The 18507-nt window shown below is 57.3% G+C and overlaps 1 protein-coding gene across 2 annotated transcripts in view; it reads right to left on the bottom strand.

Annotated features, from left to right (window-relative positions):
- The window catches only part of COL5A1 (collagen type V alpha 1 chain), a 154012-nt gene that overhangs the window by 110185 nt on the left and 25320 nt on the right, over positions 1–18507 (bottom strand). For both annotated transcript variants that reach the window (XM_060013863.1, XM_060013864.1), the window contains exon 2: positions 3326–3493. In XM_060013863.1, coding sequence (XP_059869846.1) covers positions 3326–3493 — 168 coding nt within the window. The remainder of the gene's footprint in view (positions 1–3325; positions 3494–18507) is intronic.

The raw sequence follows: 18507 nt of genomic DNA, 5'->3' as shown, positions 1-18507 counted from the left end.
AGGGCAGGCCTGGAGCGAAGGCGGAAGAGTGAGCGGGGGCCAGAGCTATGCCCAGGCCCCGTCTCAGATCCTGAGCAGGAAGGGAGTCTCAGCGGCCCCGAAGTGACCAGAGGGAGTGCGAAATGGGGAGAGGACCCCAATCCTAGGCACGGGAGCAGAGGAGGGGGCCGCGTGACCACGGGGAGGCTGGCTTGCCTGGATGTCTTCGGAGGGGATGGCTGGACCTCGGTGATGGCCGCAGGCCCGTGGTGCCGGGACACAGGGGCACAGCCCCAGGGGCCGGGGCAGCCTCATGGGACACGCCTGCCTCCTGCATTCAGGGAGGGCCCAGGACGGCTTCTTCTAGGGTCTCAGGGCCAGCCTTACGCTGACGTGCTGCCCCCCACGCCCGCAGGCAGAGGCCCAGGAAACGCCCCGCTCCAGGCAAGCTGTGCAACCCTCTCTGGTTTGTTTGTGGCCTGCGCTTCCCCCAAAGCGTCACCGTCCCGGGTTCCGCTTTAGTCCTTACGGCCTGGTCTACCCAGTGTCAGGACCACCCAGCGCCAACCGTCAAGGTCAGTAACCTGGAGTTGCACTCCTGGCCCTGGTGATTCAGAACCCGGATTACAGGCTCTAAGCAAGACTAGAAAATCCCCTTAGGATCGGGCAGGAACAGTAAGCCCCGTCTTGCCGGCAAGTGCAGAGAACACCAAACTGCTTCTCTTCACCTGCTGGGAAGGGGGCGAGTCCTCTGAAGAACCCCAGCCCAAGGAACCTTGATTCCCCAAAAGAAACGGCCTGGATCGCAGGCGATCTGTACAAAGTGGGAGAATCAATGACTGGGTGAGGCCGGCATCCGGGCTGGGGAAGGGGGACAGGTCCTGCAAAGGCTCCCAGATCCCTGCTCCGTTTTGGCCCCCAAGCCCGCATCCACGACCCAGACCCACCCGGCCTGCACAGGGGCGCCTGCATCCCCAGAGAATCCAGGTGGCCTCTCGGGAGAATGATGGGGGTTTTCTCGTTACGGAGACGTCACGCGGACCCGGACCTCCTTTGCACTGAGACGTTTAAAACGTCTATGCTCAACTCAGGCCACCACGGCCTCGGCCCGGCTGGGGCCACCTGACCACACCACCCCTTCCCTCTGCAGCTGCCCAGCAGACACAGCATCTAAAACGCAGCCAAACGCCACGGCTCCCAGGAGGCCAAGCAAAAAGCAAGACAGGTGGGTGCCCCTTCCGAGGTTTCCAAGAGAGGAAAGGCCAGAGCGGCTGTGTGGTTTCATCAACCCTGGGGCCTGCAGAAAAGACCCCCCAGAAGTTCCCACTTAAATCATCCCCAAAGACCTCCAGTTCTATTTGGCATTAATGAGACAATCATTATATATGGACCCATTGTACCCCATAAGCTAATGATGGCTAGAAGGCCCTGTAACAGCCTTTTAAACTCTTTGAGGATCTAATCAATATCCTAATTTGACAGGTTAGGAAAAATGTGGGCTTAAAAAAAAAGATCCCTGGGCTTCCCTGGTGGCGCAGTGGTTGAGAGTCCGCCTGCCGATGCAGGGGACGCGGGTTCGTGCCCCGGTCCGGGAGGATCCCACATGCCGCGGAGCGGCTGGGCCCGTGAGCCATGGCCGCTGAGCCTGCGCGTCCAGAGCCTGTGCTCCGCAGCGGGAGAGGCCACAGCAGTGAGAGGCCCGCGTACCGCAAAAAAAAAAAAAAAAAAAAATAGATCCCTGTCTGCTGTTGACGAATTCATACCAGACCTCCAATAACTGGCCTGTATTCTGAGACCCTCTGACATTTCTCACCCCAAGATAACCGGGGTCCGGGGGGTGGGCAGGGATACTAACTCCGATGAATTGGTTGTGACCCTGAACTGGGTGGCAGGGATCAGATTTAACTAATTTTCAGCAAAGCAACTACAGATGACCTCGAGGCAGGACACCTAATTCCACAGGACGGCCTTGGAAGGTGACCACGTCACACACACGTCAGGCAGTGGGTGTCTGTCCCAAAGTGCAGTCACCACTGTCTGGGGCCGTCAGCTCTCACAAGCCTCCCCTGCCCCTCGGTCCCCCTAGGACAGGAATTCTAAACTGGGGACTCGGGGCAGGCGAGCAGACAACTTCTGGGTGATTCCAAAAGATACGCTGGCCCCAAGCAAGGATAAGAAACACTCCTCTGGCCGTGAGGGAAAGTGAAATCCCCGCGGTTCTTTGTGGCGAGTGACCCAGGAGCCCTGGCAGTGACCCCTGTCTTCAAGGATGGTCAAACGCTCTGGAAGGGGGATGTCTGGCTCCCGAAGGCGGTAAAGCGGGGGGGCTCTTTAAGATAGTAATGGGGCTCAGGGCCCCGGACAGATCTCACCGACCCCAAATGACATTCCTGGAAAGAGCAGACCCAGCCCCTCTCGCAGAGACAAACCCTTAAAAGTCGCCACTGGATTTAAAGGAAAGCTGAGAAAACAGCTGGGGTGAAGCAGAGTTATGAGTGAAAGGGTTAGAGGGAGCCCAATGCAGCCCCTGAGGGAGTGTGTCCTTCCGGGCCCCGGGGGGGACGTGACGAAACAGAGACGCCATTACTTGTCAAAAGGTTGCCCGATACAGGGCTCAACGTCCAGGGTGCACATTGCAGTCACCAAAACGATGTCGTATGTCTTCTAATGACTGCAAGACACCTCCTGAGGTGAGTCCATCTGCCCAAGGTCCCCTGGGCCCTTTCTGATGTGAGTCAGGAAGAAGAAGTCCTTTGAGGTGGAGGGAGAGGTAATCAAACCTGGGCCTAGTCAGCCGGTCCAGGCCCCGAGGGTGTGAGGGGGGCAGTCAGGGACCACCTGGATGCTGCATCCGAGCAGCAAGCGTCACTTCCCGCTCTGGGTACGTAACTAAGAGCAGCGACGTGACACAGGGCAACGGATTCTCATTAAGAGCCTGCACTCTCTTGCTGGGAGCCGTGACGTCTGATTCACGTGTCTCTTAACGTCCTCGCCCCCAGTTAAGCTTCTGTCTGGAAGTGTTTCCTTTCCCGTGACCCCAGGGTTTCTCTTAACCCCGTCACCCGGGAACCATCCATCTCCTTTTTGCCTTTGGAGTCCTGACAGCCTGTCCACAGCTGGAGAGACACCTGCTTGGAGAAGCAGTGTCAACAGATGTGGCCCCGCTGTCCCTTTGGTGGTGGACGGTGAGGGGTGCCGGGTTGTGTTTTCACTATCCTGACATCAAACCAGGCTCATTTGCGGAAAACCAAACACGTTTCTCCACCCCACCGGCTCCCGGCTCTGCTCCCTGGCTGGGGGCGGGAGACGGAGCCGCACCCCACCAGGCACACACGCCGCCTCTTACCAGGGTACAGCTGCTTGGTGGGCGCGCTGAGTTGGGCATCTTTTGTGACCCTGTAAGCGACATCCGGGCCTTTGGAAGATCGCCGCGCTGCACAAAAGCCTGTGGTCTTGGTTATTCCGTCAGGCAGGTTGTGAAAATCTAGAACCTTCAGGAGATCTGCTGGCTGAGCTGAAAGGACAAAGAGGAGGTGTAGGTTAGCCACGGGCAGGCAGGGAGTGCCTACGGGGCAGGCCCACCCTCGGGTGAGCCCCCGGAGGGTTCAGATGAGCTGGAAACCAACCTTCACCACCTCCCTTCACCCACACCTCAATCTCTGACACTCAGGAGATAGATACCAAGGGATCAGCTCAGAAACCGGGTGCTCTTGGGGGCAGGACACCCCACTTTGTAGAAATGCACACGGCCAGAAATTTTCCCGACCTGGTCCCTGCAAGCAGCCACCCCCCAGGAGCAAAGCCTCCCTGATTTTGCAATCACGTTGCTCTGTTTCCCCAAGTGCCGTACAAGCCCCGGGCTCCCGGACACCTCTCCTCATTCGTGTCACAGAAGACCCACCCCAAACACAAGCTGAAAGGCGGTGTTAGATCCCACAGCTGATGGAAGCAGCTTTATAAAGGCTGGTCCCACGAAACGGGAGTGACTGACAGCTCACGAAATCTGTTATGTAACTGCTGGAGCGCGTGCCCCTCCTGGGTGCCACTGAGAACAGCGGGCATGCCCCCGGCACATTTTATCCCCCATCCTCATCCAATTAAAACGTAATTTCCCCATAACAGTTTACACGAACAGTCAGATTCTATCTGCCCCCAGAAGACCGGCGCATACAGGGCAAGACAGCGCAGAACCAAGAGCAAGAGAGGGGCGGGTCCCTGCATCGCTTCTGGAAAGTTCCTGACCTCCCTCCAGGGCCCCGCAGAGAAGGGAGCAGCCCCTGATGGCAGGGGAGAAGCTGGCATCCTGGTGAGCTCAACCGTCCCCCACAAATGCAAAACATAGCCTCCATGTGCCTGCACATGCCCCAACCACGTCAGAAAGACCCCAGACCTCCAGGCGGTGAGGACCGCAAGCTGGCGATCCACACGCCCCCCTGCCCTAAACAAAGCCAGTTTCGTATGCAAAGTTCAGCTCACGCTACTACAAACAAGAGTCCTGGGAGTCCAGGCAGAGACAGTAAACTTGAACTTGGAGTCAGCGTGACAGGACATCTGTGCAGCTGGGCTTTTGGGGAACCCAGTGGCCAGCACCCGCCTATCCATGTGCGTGTGGGTGGGGCTGCCACACCCCCTCCACTGGAGCATGTGGGCCTCTCTGGCCAACCAGAGCACAGCACCACCCTGTCCCTGGGGCTTGGTCCAGGGCTGGGCATGTGACTGGCCCAGGCCCAGGAAGCTCCATCCTGGGGCTCTTTCCTCTCTGCTCTGCTGCCTTCACTCACGGATGAGGACCCTGCAGCTGCAGGTGGCTGTCTTCTGGGGGTTGGGGGAGCGCCTGTCTGAGGATGCGGACAGACAGACTCCGGCCACACAGCTTGGGCTCCTGGATCAAGTCGTGCCTGAAGAAAACTCATCTACACAAACCAACAGGTTGTCATCACGCTTCTGCCAATTCGGGTTAGATGCTGATACTTGCTACTAAAAGTCCACATGCACTGCTGGGTGCAACAGCGGGCTGACACAAGCTCGCCCCTGGGGTCTCCGGGCTCCGTAACCATTCAGTTCCCCGGCCCACTGGCCTTCCTCCCCAGAGGGTCGTTACATGCCTGGGACTCGCTCAAGAGGAAAGTTCCACCTTCTTAACAAGGGTGATAGCTTTGGAGGTGAGAAAGGACCACCAGGGCCGCTTTCCCCTTGGCCGGGTTCTGAGCAATCCTGCAGCCAAGCTGCTGCACGTGGAACCCAGCACAGCCGTCGGGGGTGGGTGGCCATGCAGCCCCGCTGCGTGTCCAGGTAAGTCCTTAGCAAGAGAATCACCCAGATGGAAGCCTGGAAGGGGAGCAGGTGCCGGGCGGGGCATTTAGGGCAGGCATGGTGGACGGTGCCAGAGGAAGGGGGGGACGGTGCCCTGTAGGCCATTCCCACCATGAGGAGCTGGGCATGAGGGGAGGACGGCAGGTTGGGCCAGGCTCTGAGGGGGACCAGGGTGGAAGCGAATTGAAGCTGCTCTCCATCACTAAACACACACCAAGCCCCGGCCCCGCCCACAGTTCCCTGCAAGGCACCGTATGCCCAGATTCCAGGGTTCTGAGGTCCCCTGTTCCAGCGGGGTCATTTCTACAACTCGGCTTTGCTGCACACCTCTGTCACTTTAATCAAGGGACCAGAAACCTGGGGGATGAGGATTTCCCACCTCTGCAGAGGGAGGGGCACGGTAGGGACCCAGGACACCCTTGGTCCAGGCTGGCGTCCACCACGAATAGAGTTGCTGCTTCTCAGAGCCTCTCTGATTCTCCTGGGGGGCTTCAAGCTCCTGCCCAGAGCCCTCCCCCCACGCAGGGGGGTCAGCCCCTTGCGCGTGGGTGGCACCTCCGAAGCGCTTGGCACCAGTGACCCCTCCCACCCCGCGCCCCCACCCCCCCACCAGAAGCTTGTCCACTTGACATCAGAAGCAGAGCCAGACGCAGGTGCCTGGCACAGCCCAGGGCCTCGACTTGGCCTATGGGGAGAGATGGCCATGCCAGCCGCTGGCTCACCTGCCCCGTGACACAGCCAAGCTCTGGCTCATCTCTGAGATGGTCGGCTCCAAGGTCGGCTGTGGCCAGGAGAGGCATCAAAGATCCGGGCTGGGCGTCTGGGACTCACATCCCAACAGACGTGATGCTCTTCCCAGATGCGCAGGCTCGCGGACCTGCTTCTTCCATGGCCAGCAGAGAGAGCTGTTTCCCAGAAGCTCTCCAGGCCATGTTTATGGACCTCTGTTGCAACAAGCTGAAAAGGCCGCCGACATTTCCAGGCCCAATGCCACCCCTCCTGCTAGTGCCAGAGCTAAAACAGTATTTTTTCTATTTTATAAAAAGTGTGGTAACGGCTTCCATGGTCTCTCCTCCCTGGGGACGCCGGAGACCCCCTCTCTGAACTGGGAGCCTTGGTTCCTCTATCAGCGCAAGAATTCCGCTGGGAGACAGCACCAGCTTTGGGGACAAGTGGGCGGGGGCTTGAGCCCAGCATCACCCCCCAGGGAGAACATCTCAGGGCCACTTCCTCTGGGAAACAGCCCAGCACAGTTCCTGGGACACCAGAGCCTTCTCCTGGCTCCTCCCTCCGAGCAGAGAACGTCCCGGGGCTCCCTGGGGAATCACCGTGGTCCACTGGTTCAGGGAAGACAGAAAAGGAACTGACCGTGCAGCCCGTGCACCCTACCGGGGGCCCCTCCCCACCTGAGAACCACAGGTGACGTGAGCAAGGCAGCTCCAAGGGCTTCGTGGAAACAGAGCCTGGTGGCTTCCACGTAAACCTGGTCGTGACGGGGATCGCCCCCACGCTGGGAGCCTCCAGGAGCGGCGGGCGCCAGGCCTGGGCTCACTCAGGCTGTTCCAGTGTCTTCCTGTTCCGCGAAGCCTGGGCGGCTGAAAACTACATTTCCCAGACTCCTCTGCGGGGAGGGCTCGGGATGAAAATTATGTTCCACACTCAGAGGGGAGCTGGAATGGGAGAGAAAGAAACCCTCTCCTTGCAGGGTCTGGGACCAGGTCACGGGGTCCATTGACATTTGCAGACTTCTTGAAGTCTGGGTGCCCTCCTGCTCTGGTGGTGTGACCATGAGTGGGGGGGGGGGGTCTGGTGACCCCACCACTCCTGCTCTGCCAGTGGCTGTGTAAGCCCCCGATTCCTGCACTGTCTCCTTCCCCTACAGTAGCCTGCTGCTCCCTTTCTGCTTGTGCACTGAACCTGCCTGAGACCGCGTAGATGTAACCAGGTATTACACCCCCAGACCCATAAAGGAATGGACGCCGGAGAGGTCAGTTTTAAGGCAGAAAGGGGGCAGCTGAGAAAGGATTTGGAAACATAGAGTTGAGTTCCAGTTGCCCTATGCCAGAAGGGCAGCATGAAGGCCCTGAAAAGCAATGGCACAAAGGAGGGGCTCAAATATAGAAGTGTACGCTGTACACCTGAAACTAACACAGCATTGTAAAACAACTAGACTTCAATAAAGATATATATACAGAAGTGCAGGATTGATGGATGGATGGACAGATGGATGGATAGACAAACAGATGGATAGACGGACGGATGGATGGATGGATGGAAAAATGGATGGACAGATGGATGGATGGATGGACGGGTGAATGGACGGGTGGATCGATGGATGGATGGACGGGTGAATGGACAGATGGATAGACGGATGGATGGATGAAAGGAAAGATGGACGGAGGGATGGACAGACAGATGGACGGACGGAAGGAAGGATGGATAGATGGATGGATGGAAAGATGGATGGATAGATGGACAGATAGATGGAAAGACGGACAGATGGACAGGTGGATGGATGGATAGATGGATGGATGGAAAGATGGATGGACAGATGGACAGACAGATGGAAAGACGGACGGATGGACAGATGGATGGACGGATGGATAGATGGATGGATGGATGGATGGATGGATGGGCAGATGGATGGAAGGACGGATGGACAAGCAATACACATATGAATGGTGCAGATCAGGAGGTAGATGTCCCAGAGACAAATTTTACAACTGGCCTGCTAAGCAGTCAAACATTTCAACTGCCAATGGCAGCGTCTCCACCAACCACACAAAGATGACCTCTCTGCCTCCCCCAAAAGGCACTTCCACAATCATCCCTACAAGGCAGCTGCCCTGTGCTCCTCCGGACACAGCATAACGGAATAAGGGAGCTCCACGTCACCCAGGGTCCTGCCGGCCCTCAGTTCACAGCTGCAGGACACGAGATGCCAAAGCAGCCGTGCAGAATGACTGCAGCACGCTGCACGCCCAGGACACCCATGACCTGGACCACCAGTGGGTCACTCCGGCCGGGCATGTGGAACCAGCGATGGCAGGACCAAAACCACACTGGTGAGGCTGGAGGACACGGCACACAGCCCCGCCGAGAAGAGTCAAGCTCCAGTGGCCAGCTGGCTGGTGACACAGCCGGGGACGCATCACTGCGCCTGCCCAACGCTCCGCTCCCCTGCCCAGAACTAGCGGAGCTGCCGGGGGGTTGGCGAGGGCATCCAGCACCTAGGAGAGCAGACGGAATCAGGTGACTGCTTTTAGCAGGAATTTAAATTGGTTTCTGGCAGTCAGCTGGCTTCTGGACACCCCTCCACTGTGCTCAGAGCAAGGAAGGGGCCACTGAGGCCAGGGCGCCAGCCTGCCCAGGCTTGAGGGTCCATCTCAGGCTCAGCAGCTCCTCTTTTGCGAGGGGAGCCCCTCATGGAAGAATGTTTCTCTGCCAACAACGCCAAGTCACAGCCCGCTTTCAGGAACGGGCGGAGGAGGGAAAGTAGGGAGAGGACTTAGGGTCACCACCCTGAGCTACAAAGGACGCGCCCTCAGAGTGGTATCAGAATGTTCCAGCCAGGCGCTGCCGACCAATGCCACCTGTCTTCTGCCAGCCCCAGGGCACAAGAACACCGGGGTTGGGGGCTCCTCACCAAGTGCTGACATCAGCACCTCATCCCCCCAAGCCTTCCTCAGCCCTCAGAGCTTGATGTGGGAGGTGGGGTTCAGAACAAAAGTGACTCAGCCAGAAAGACCCACCTGAGCCCAGAGGCCCAGGGAGAGGGAGCCATTTCCACGGTTTAATGATTCACCCAATTTAATGTCCCCAGGTGTCAGCGGGGACACCAGTGCGGATGGAGCTTAGTCACCAGCCATGCAGAAGCTGCTGCACACACCGGGCACTCAGCCACGTTTGTTGAATGACTAAGTGAGCAAACCCACAGCTCTTACATATGACAGGCAGAGAGGGGGGACGTGACAACTTGAACACTGCCGCTACCTCACCGTGCCGCGCTGTCACCGTATCACGTTGGACTTAACTCTCGGAGTGACACTGAGCTGCCAGCAGGGGACACACTACCGTTCCACGTGCTGGGAAGGAGCTGGGCCGAGGTCCTGAGAGTCAGGCCTCCTGAACGAGGCTTGCCAGGGTCCGCACTGGCTCGAACTCCACTCCTGTTTCTGCTTTTCCCCCAATAAGCTATGAATATTCTTCAGCACATGCTGTCGGTAAAGACTGCCTTTGAAGCCCATGCCAGACAGTGTGTTCGGTCACCATCCCCCTCCACCCTAGAGGCTCAGGCAGGAGTCTGTGACGTATCAGAACTGCTTGCGGTGCGCCTTGAGATTCCACCAGGTAACCCATGACCGAGTCCCATGCGGAGGCAACCTCGTCCTCAGCCCCCCGTGTCCCGCTCACCGTCTGCACAGCCCCCATCCCATACCTGCCTTCGCTGGTCTGGGAAGGCCACGGCCCTGGTGGCGCGTGCGCAGGACACTCCAGACCCCGGCTCCCAGGCAGGGCTGCTGGGTAAAGTGAAGCCAGCTTGAGTCCCGGGCACCCCAGGGGGCGTGATGCTGTTCCGGCCTCTCCGGCCCTGGAGCTCCGTGGCCTGTCCTCCCAAGCACACAGCCCGACACCTGCCACGCCGAGCCCTCGACCCCGAGCCTGAGGCCCGGTCCTGCCAGCGTCTGGGGGCCGCTGGAGAAGAGCAAGCCGGACGTGCATGACGGGGGTGCCGGCAGAGGGGCGGGGGTGAAGGGGCTTTTGCTCACTCCAAGGTCAACGCCATCCCGTCTTCAAAATTCTCTGAACTGTCTAATTTCAGAGCTAGAAGGGGTCATAAATAACACCCAGGCTGATGACCTTTCTTCTGAAAGAGGAGCTATGTGGAGAAGGGGTGTGGCCATCTCGAGTTCACACAGCAGGCAGGTACAGAGCCGCCCGCAGCTTCTGATCCACCCCAGTCCTGAACTCCCTTCCACACGGCACCAGCAGATGAAAGACGGAGCTGGTGACGGGCCCCGAAACCGCAGCCCCACTGCCCTCACTGCGCTCGCCGCCCTGGTGTGTCTCTCGTTCCCTAAGTATAAATACACCTAATTCCCTGCGTGAGGTGGGTCTGCCTTCCTGGGCTGCGAGCCTCAGGAGGGCGGGGGGCCCGGCCTGGCGTGTCCCTGCTGAAGCCCTGTCACCCGGCCGGCTCTCACGGTACCTGCCACCGAAGGCAGCATCTGTTCTGCATTTGCGGGGCGCCCAGCAGGCTCACCCGCGAAACACACCTGCCCTTCCCGCTGTCCCTGCTAGATCCCATCTTACGCTTCCCGGAAGCAAAAAAGAGTCATGGCTCTTACAGGACCGAGGGACGGCCAGTGAGTGGGGTGGGGAGAGCCGAGGGCCCCCTCACCCCGGGCCAGGGCCCCTCCCCACCAGCCCTCCCCGCGGGCCCCGGCACAAAGCACGTGGCCCTGTCGGGAAGGTCAGCCCAGCAGGTTGGAAAACAAACAGGCTGCCTTGGAGGCTCCGAACGAAATTCTTCTTCAATGACCCCACTGCGGGAACGAAGCGAAGGGGAGGGCCGGGGGCAGGTGAGGCAGGACACTGGGTGGCCATCCCCTGCTGGACCTTCCCCGGCTGCCACTCACCCAGGGATGTCACAGGGGCAGAGACCTGAGCCCAGCGCAGGGGAACTCGGGCCGTGGCCACAGGTTGACAGGCTCCTGCGCTGACAAAGACCACCGCCCTCAGCTCTCCTCGGCGGGTCCCCTAGAACCTCCCTCTCCTCCACCCGGCCTCGAGGGCGCTCAGCCCTCTGACCCCAGCCCTTCCCAGGGGCCCACACTCCTCACCCAGGCCACACGTTACACGGTGCCCATGAGCGGCATCCCGGGGGGTGCAGTGCCCAGCGCCCGCCCTGCTCAGGCGGGGGGGCCGCCTGAGGGCCTCTGAGGCTCGGCAGAGCAGAGAGTGGCGGATTGGAGGACGGAAGGGCCAGGCTCGAGCCCAGCTCTGCCCGCCCTGTGCCAGGGTGCCCAGCGGGAATGGACGTCAGGGGCCTGCCCGCCGGGCAGGGGAGCCCCTCCATCCCCTGCTTAAACCCCGCCTGCCTCACACCAGCTCTGACCTCCTGTCCATCTCTGTCACTTCCTGGGGACAAGGAACGGCCGCCAATGAGCCCAGCTCGGGCCCACGGGGGCCGGTGACAGTGCGCTTGCCCCTTGCCTCTGGTCCATTTTGAGGACCCACCAGCAGGGCTTCTGGGAGGATTTTTACCGAAGGAGACAGCGCCATTGTGTGTCATCATCCCTGCAGACCCGCCTGACTTGGCCTCCCCCGCACCCCCAGGGGTGACACAGAACAGCCGGGTTAGGGTGCAGTGGACGTGACGCTGACCCAACCCCCTTGTGGGCCACGTGGCCCTGGTGACAGGGAGGGGTCACTTGGCAAGGAGGCAGCACCAGGACAATGGCTGCGGGGGTCTGGGGCAGGGCTGATGGGCGGTGGCACCCAGCCTGGGGGAGGGGCAGCTGGGCCCTGAGCTCTCCGCTCCCTTAGTCATCAAGACAGCTCACCAAGTAGGCACCTGCCTCTGCAGATGAGGAATCTCAGGCTGGGAGACGTCAGGTGAGTCATCCCAGGTCCTACTGGGATGCAAACAGCTGTCTGGCGGCAAAGTCTCCCGTCTCCCCCGACACTTCGGGGAGGAGAGAGGGCAGGTGCTCCCGTGACACCTCCAGAGAAACCACTGCCGAGCTCACTCTCCTTCCAGGGAGGGAACAGCAGACAGCACGGCAGCAGTGACGGGGTGGAGCAAGGTCGCTCCAAGGCAGCGAGAACCTGCTCCTTCTAGAGGTTCAGGACCCTGGGAAAGCCTGGGATGGAGAGAACATCCTCAACCTCCCCCATCAAGGGATGGCGGAGAAGCTCAAAACCCCGGGCTAAGAGAAGAATGACAGGTCAGAGGATGCCTCTCCTGTTTTACTTTCTACCTCATCAAAATACTGGTCGGAACATCAACTGAGAAAGCATCTCACAGACACAGTCCTCTCCTTTGTCTCTTCAAAGTGCCACATGGGATGCTCAGTAAACCCTCACTGAAGGATGGACACATGGGCACAGGGATGAAGTGAATGGAAGGATGGAGGATGGATGGATGGAAGGATGGAAGGATGGATGGAAGGATGATGGATGGATGGAAGGATGGAAGGATGGATGATGGATGGAAGGATGGAAGGATGGATGGAAGGATGGATGATGGATGGATGGAAGGATGGACACATGGGCACAGGGATGAAGTGAATGGAAGGATGGAGGATGGATGGATGGAAGGATGGAAGGATGGATGGAAGGATGATGGATGGATGGAAGGATGGAAGGATGGATGATGGATGGAAGGATGGAAGGATGGATGGAAGGATGGATGATGGATGGATGGAAGGATGGACACATGGGCACAGGGATGAAGTGAATGGAAGGATGGAGGATGGATGGATGGATGGAAGGATGGATGGATGGAAGGATGGATGGATGGAAGGATGGATGGAAGGATGGAAGGATGGATGGATGGAAGGATGGAAGGATGGATGGATGGATGGATGGATGGAAGGATGGATGGATGGAAGGATGGATGGAAGAATGGATGGAAGGATGGAGGATGGATGATGGATGGAAGGATGGACGGATGATGGATGGAAGGAAGGATGGATGGAAGGATGGAAGGATGGATGGATGGATGATGGATGGATGGACGGACAGATGGAAGAAAGGATAGAAGGACAGATGATTAATGGAAAGATGACAAAAAGGAAGGATGGATGAAGCATGACTTCACAGATGACTGAGCAGACGGATGGATGCATGGATAAATGGATGGATGAGTGAGTGAAGGAAGGAAGGAATGCCGTCATCTTGAAGATTCAGCTGATAAACTTTCACTTCTCAAAGATTTTAGCTACCAGCCATTCACCTGGCCACTCCCTGCCCTAGTGGCCTCACTCTCCCTCTGGGCCGGAGGTGAAGTCCCGTGTTATGTGGGTATCTTATTCCGTGGCAACCTCCTCCCCGAGCAGAGGCAAAGGCTGCACCCTGGCTCAGCACCCTTGAGAAGGGCCTGCCTGGGGGTAACGTGTGGTATGTGCTCAGGGCTCTAGGTCCTCCAGGGAGTGAGGCAGTGCAGAACGGACCACAGAGAGGACTTGCCGCCCAGCCCCCATCACCAGCAGGGGCCTGGCGTAAGGTGCCAAACCTGGCAATTGGAGCACGTTGTTGATCACCCAGCTCCTGGCCCTCTCCCAGCTCCACGGCTCTCCTCTCCTGGCCAGAAACTCAAGAGCTCTGAGAAGCTTTTGACAGGTGGTTGGGAGACTTTATGGTGAAATGTCAGCTGGCGAGGGCATCGCCCTGCTTATAAACACAATGTTACCAGGGGGCGGCCACAGTGGGGAGGCAACTCCCCCATCCCCGCGTTCAGAGATGGGACGCGTCTGAAACTTGCTTCCCCCGGGGTGTGATGGCCGCCTTCCACTTCTCGTGGAGGCTGACCCGAGTGTCTGGACACCTGGCGCCTCCACATCATCCCACACTAAGCCCAGATGCTGGCGGTGCCTCTGCAGGTTTCTAAAGGATGCAGGTGCCACCACCCAGCCTGAGGGCACCCACAGTCCAGCCTGGCCACCCTCAGCATACACGCGGCTACTCAGAAGTCAGTCATGTTGCCCACGAGGACTCACTCGAGCGCCAGGTGACCTGCAGAGCCCTTGGGAAGGAGTCCTGCAGCAGGAGGAGAGAGGAAGACGGGGCTGCCGGGAGCCGGCAGGGGCCTCTCGGCTAGTCTGCGGCCACGCGAGGAATGTTCCAGGCTCAGATGCTCCCTCACCCAGCAGGGCAGCATGGGGACATCCAGGCAGGATGGAGCCGGGCCACACAGAGCAGGCTCGTTCCCACCGTCCTGACGGCCGCGGGTGCTGCAGCCAGACTTAGACCCCACTGCGACCTGGGAGGAAACGTCACAGCCGAGGGGCAGGAGCCCTGAGAAGCACGGGCACGTCCAGCTTCTCCCTGCGTTTACTCCGCACCTCTTCCTCTCAGCGGTCATCCCTGCTTTTCACCTGCCTTTATAAAAACATGTGAGCATATACGTTCCTCTCCCCTGTCAACCCTCAAAGGTTATGAACAGAACAGACACGGCCACGGACATCAATCCTGCATCTGACTGCCAACTGCCATCTGACTGATGGTGCAAGGCAGAGAGGGCCGGCGCTGCCAGCAGGGGCTGGTCCAGGAGCGGAGCCCACAGGCGTGATGCAGAAGCAGACAATTAATCTCAGCTTCCTCAGAGGTAATTTATCTCCTTGTTCTGGAGGAAAGGGGTGCAGATGGCGCCCAGCGCCAGATTCCACACGCTGGGGTTGGCCGGGTTTGCTCGGGCAGGCTCTGCACAGCCCCACCTGCTTCCAGGAGGCCCAGAGGGAGGGCCGGCTGCCATCGGGCCAGCTGGGGTCACACTGGCAGAGGCCCCTCTGCATCCAGGGCCTCGCCCAGGCGGGGCACCCGGGGAGCCGTGCTAAGGAGGGACACGGGTACGGGCCAATTACAGAACCGCACCAGCTGTGGACCAGACCACCCACCCCGGACAGCATCTTGAAAGGGACCAGCAGGACCTGTCCCTGAGGCTGGCCTGAGCTGCCACGCGGGCTTCGTTCACTCAGCGATGCTCTATGAGCACCTGCGCTTTGGCATGTGGGCAAGGTCCAGGCCGTTTCTGGACTCGCCCTCCCATCGCCGCAGAGGCCAGCCGGGCCCTGGCTGTGCTGACCTGTGCCTTTGCTGCCAGCGGGTCCCCAGGAGGGGACTGGGCTTCCTGCACGTGTCAGGGGAGTCCTCAGGACCCGGGACTAGAGGCAGTGACACCCACGATGGGACAAGTGCTAGCGCACCCCAACCAACAGCGGCTCCATCACCCCCCCCCGGGCCTCCTGCCTCCCTTGGGAAGCCGTGAAAGGCCGCTGGAATTAACAGCACCGGAAACGCCGGATCTCCAGACTCCTTCCCTCCCTCGAGAGTTACAATGACAAGTCAAAGTGGTGGCCACAGGAGACCCCTTTGCTTCATGAAGACCCAGGAGAACAAGAGGCCACCGTACACCGGGGCGGGCCTCTGCCTCCTCCGTGTCACCCCAGCTCCCCACCACAGTCTGCCCTGGACGGCAGCAGGTGTTCCTGCAGCCCTGCCACTTCCCCACCTGTGAGCTCCCTGAGAGAAGCGACAGTGGTATCCTTCATCACAGCGGAGGAGAGAACTTAGCCTGGGGCAGACACTCAGCATACCGAATGAAGGAACGCCCAACCAACCGGCCATCATGAAACCAACCAACGTCCAAAGGTGCCTTCTGGGGACCCAAGATAAACGCCAGTGGGAGAGAAACCTTTTGGGCGGGGTAGCAATTATGCAGCATTCCAATTAGGCTGTACGCATAGATGGACCTGGAATCCCCGCTTTGAGGGGAAATCCTGCACAAAGGCCTGTATACATGCAAGGACATCCAAGGCGGTGTCGTCTGTCATAGAACTGGAAACAAGGTAACTGTCCATCAGTCAGGAGGCTCATCTGTGAACTACTCTGCAGAGGCCGCAGGAGGGGGGGATCTAGATGGCCCGACACAGAGAGACAGCCGAGACGTGTCATGACGGGAAAAGAGCGCGTCACCGAACACTCCCAGAGCACCACATCCCTCGGATGTTAAAATAAGAGGCGTCTGTTGTAACCTGAAAACACACCAGGTAAATGCACACACGAAAATGCCCAGAACGGTACCAGCCAAACAGTGAAGGGCGTACACCTGGGAAGGGGCTGAGAACGGGTAGAACGGGGAATGGGAGGGTCCTCTCCCTGTGCCTCTCCTCCCGAAAAATGTTGTACGTCTACATCCACCTAAAATGTGCACCATTCTATTAACAACAACAACAAAAAAAACGCTAAAGCGTATGTTTTAAGTGTGGCAGTTTAAAAATGGCCACAAAGTCTTTAGCACAAGTGCCCGTGAAGAGGTGGTATCTGTGCCGCCCCCTTTAACGAAGGTGGGCTCCGTGACTATGGGACCCACAGGATGTGGTGGAAGTGATGCGTGCTTGCTAGCGTATGGACCGAGGCTTTAAGAAACTGACACTCTCTACTTCCTGTGTCTGGAATACTCTTCTTTAGAACCAGACACCATGCTGTGAGGAAGCCCAAGCAGCCCCTTGGAGGCTCCCATAGGAAGAGAAACCCAGGCCCCCAGCCAACAGCCCCAGCCAAGCTCCCAGCCAACAACCAGGGCCGACTCGCCAGCCGTGTGGGAAAATCATCTTAGAAATGGACCATCCGGCCCCAGCCCAGCCCCTCTACCTGGCGTCATGGGAGCAGACAAACCGTCTCTGCCAGGTTCTGCCCCAGGTGCAGACTCACAAGCAAACTAAGATTGCTGTCGACTTTAGACACTACATTTTGGGGTGGCTGTTATGCAGGAACAGGTAACCACAACAATGGCAAGCAACAAAGAAGAGGAGACACTTGGAACAGAAATACAATTTATGTATGTATGAAACTCCTGTGGCTAAAAGAAAGACGGGGCAAACAAATAAATAATATTCAATGTCACTAGAAGTTAAATAAATCTAAATCAATCAAGACTCCTCTGTCTCCCATCCAACTAGCCAGGGGGTGGGGAGAGGAACATGGGAGACTTTTCGAGGTAAGGGAAATGTTCTGTATCCCGACTACGGTGGTGGCTACCGGACTATACATCTGTCAAAACTTACGTCCTTCTTTTCACCCGCTGGCCACTGGCAACCACCAATTTTTTTCTGTTTCTATAGTTTTGCCTTTCTCCAGTGTCATATAAATAGTATCATGGCCTGTACAGTCTTCTGTGCCTGCTTCTTTGACTTGACATAATGCTTCTGTCTCCGTATTGTCTCATGCATTCATTTTGCTTACAGCCCAGTAGTATTCCATCGTATGGACGTGCCACAATTTGTTTGTCCACCTACCAGTGGGTGGACGCATGGGTAATCCCCAGTTTGGGGTGATAAATGGCATATGAACATTCACATACATGTCTTTGTATGGACATATGTCTTCACTTCTCTTGGGTAAATACCTAGGAGTGGAATTGCTGGGTCCCTCTGGCAGGTGTACCACTAACTCTATAAAAACCTGCCAGAGGGCTTCCCTGGTGGCGCAGTGGTTGAGAGTCCGCCTGCCGATGCAGGGGACGCGGGTTCGTGCCCAGGGCCGGGTAGATCCCACCTGCCGCGGAGCGGCTGGGCCCGTGAGCCACGGCCGATGAGCCTGCGCGTCCGGAGCCTGTGCTCCGCAACGGGAGAGGCCACAACAGGGAGAGGCCCGCGTACCGCAAAAAAAAAAAAAAACCTGCTAGACTGTTTCCCAAAGGGGCTGTACCGGTTTGCATTCCCACCAATAATGTATGAAAGTTTCTAAAATCACATAGCATGAGTCCCCCAGTATTCGTCTTTTTCAAAACTGTTTTGGTTATTTTAGGTCCTTTGCATTTCCATATAAATTTCAGAATCATCTCGTCAATATCCATTTTAAAAATGCTTGCTGGGATTTTAATTGGCATTACACTGACTCTGTGGATCAATTTCAGGGGAAAATGATACCTTGACAATATTAAGTGTTTTTGTCCATAAGAATGGTATATCTACCCAATGCTTCAGATCTCGTTTAGTATCTCTAAGTGATGTTTTATAATTTTCAGGTATTTTATCATATATATCTCTAAGTATTTCATATTTTTGATGCCACTGTTTAAGTTTCTATTTCTAAGTGTTCGTTTCTACTATCTAGACACAGGACTGCTTTTGGTGTACTGATTTTGATTCCTGTGACCATGCTAAACTTACTCATTAACCGTAGAGGCTTTTGGGTAAATTCCTTAGAATTTTTAACACAGACAATCACGTGGTCTTCAAATAAAGACAGTTTTAGTTCTTCCTTTACAATCTACATGCCTTTTATTTCCTTTTCTTGCCTTATTGCACTGGCTAGGATTGCCATATAATATTGAATAGGTGAGCTGAGAGCAGACATCCTTGCTTCTTTCCTGATCTTAGTGGGGAAAGCATTCAGTATGTGGATTTTACATGAATATCCTTTATCAGATGGAAGAAGCTCCCTTTTACTCCCCATTTACACAGACCTACTCATCATATTTTTCATTTA

The sequence above is a fragment of the Delphinus delphis genome, chromosome 6, assembly GCF_949987515.2.
Source record: "Delphinus delphis chromosome 6, mDelDel1.2, whole genome shotgun sequence".
Taxonomy (NCBI): Eukaryota; Metazoa; Chordata; class Mammalia; order Artiodactyla; family Delphinidae; genus Delphinus; species Delphinus delphis.
The sequence above is the reverse complement of the archived record's forward strand: the minus strand, read 5'-3'. Positions and strand labels throughout refer to the sequence as shown.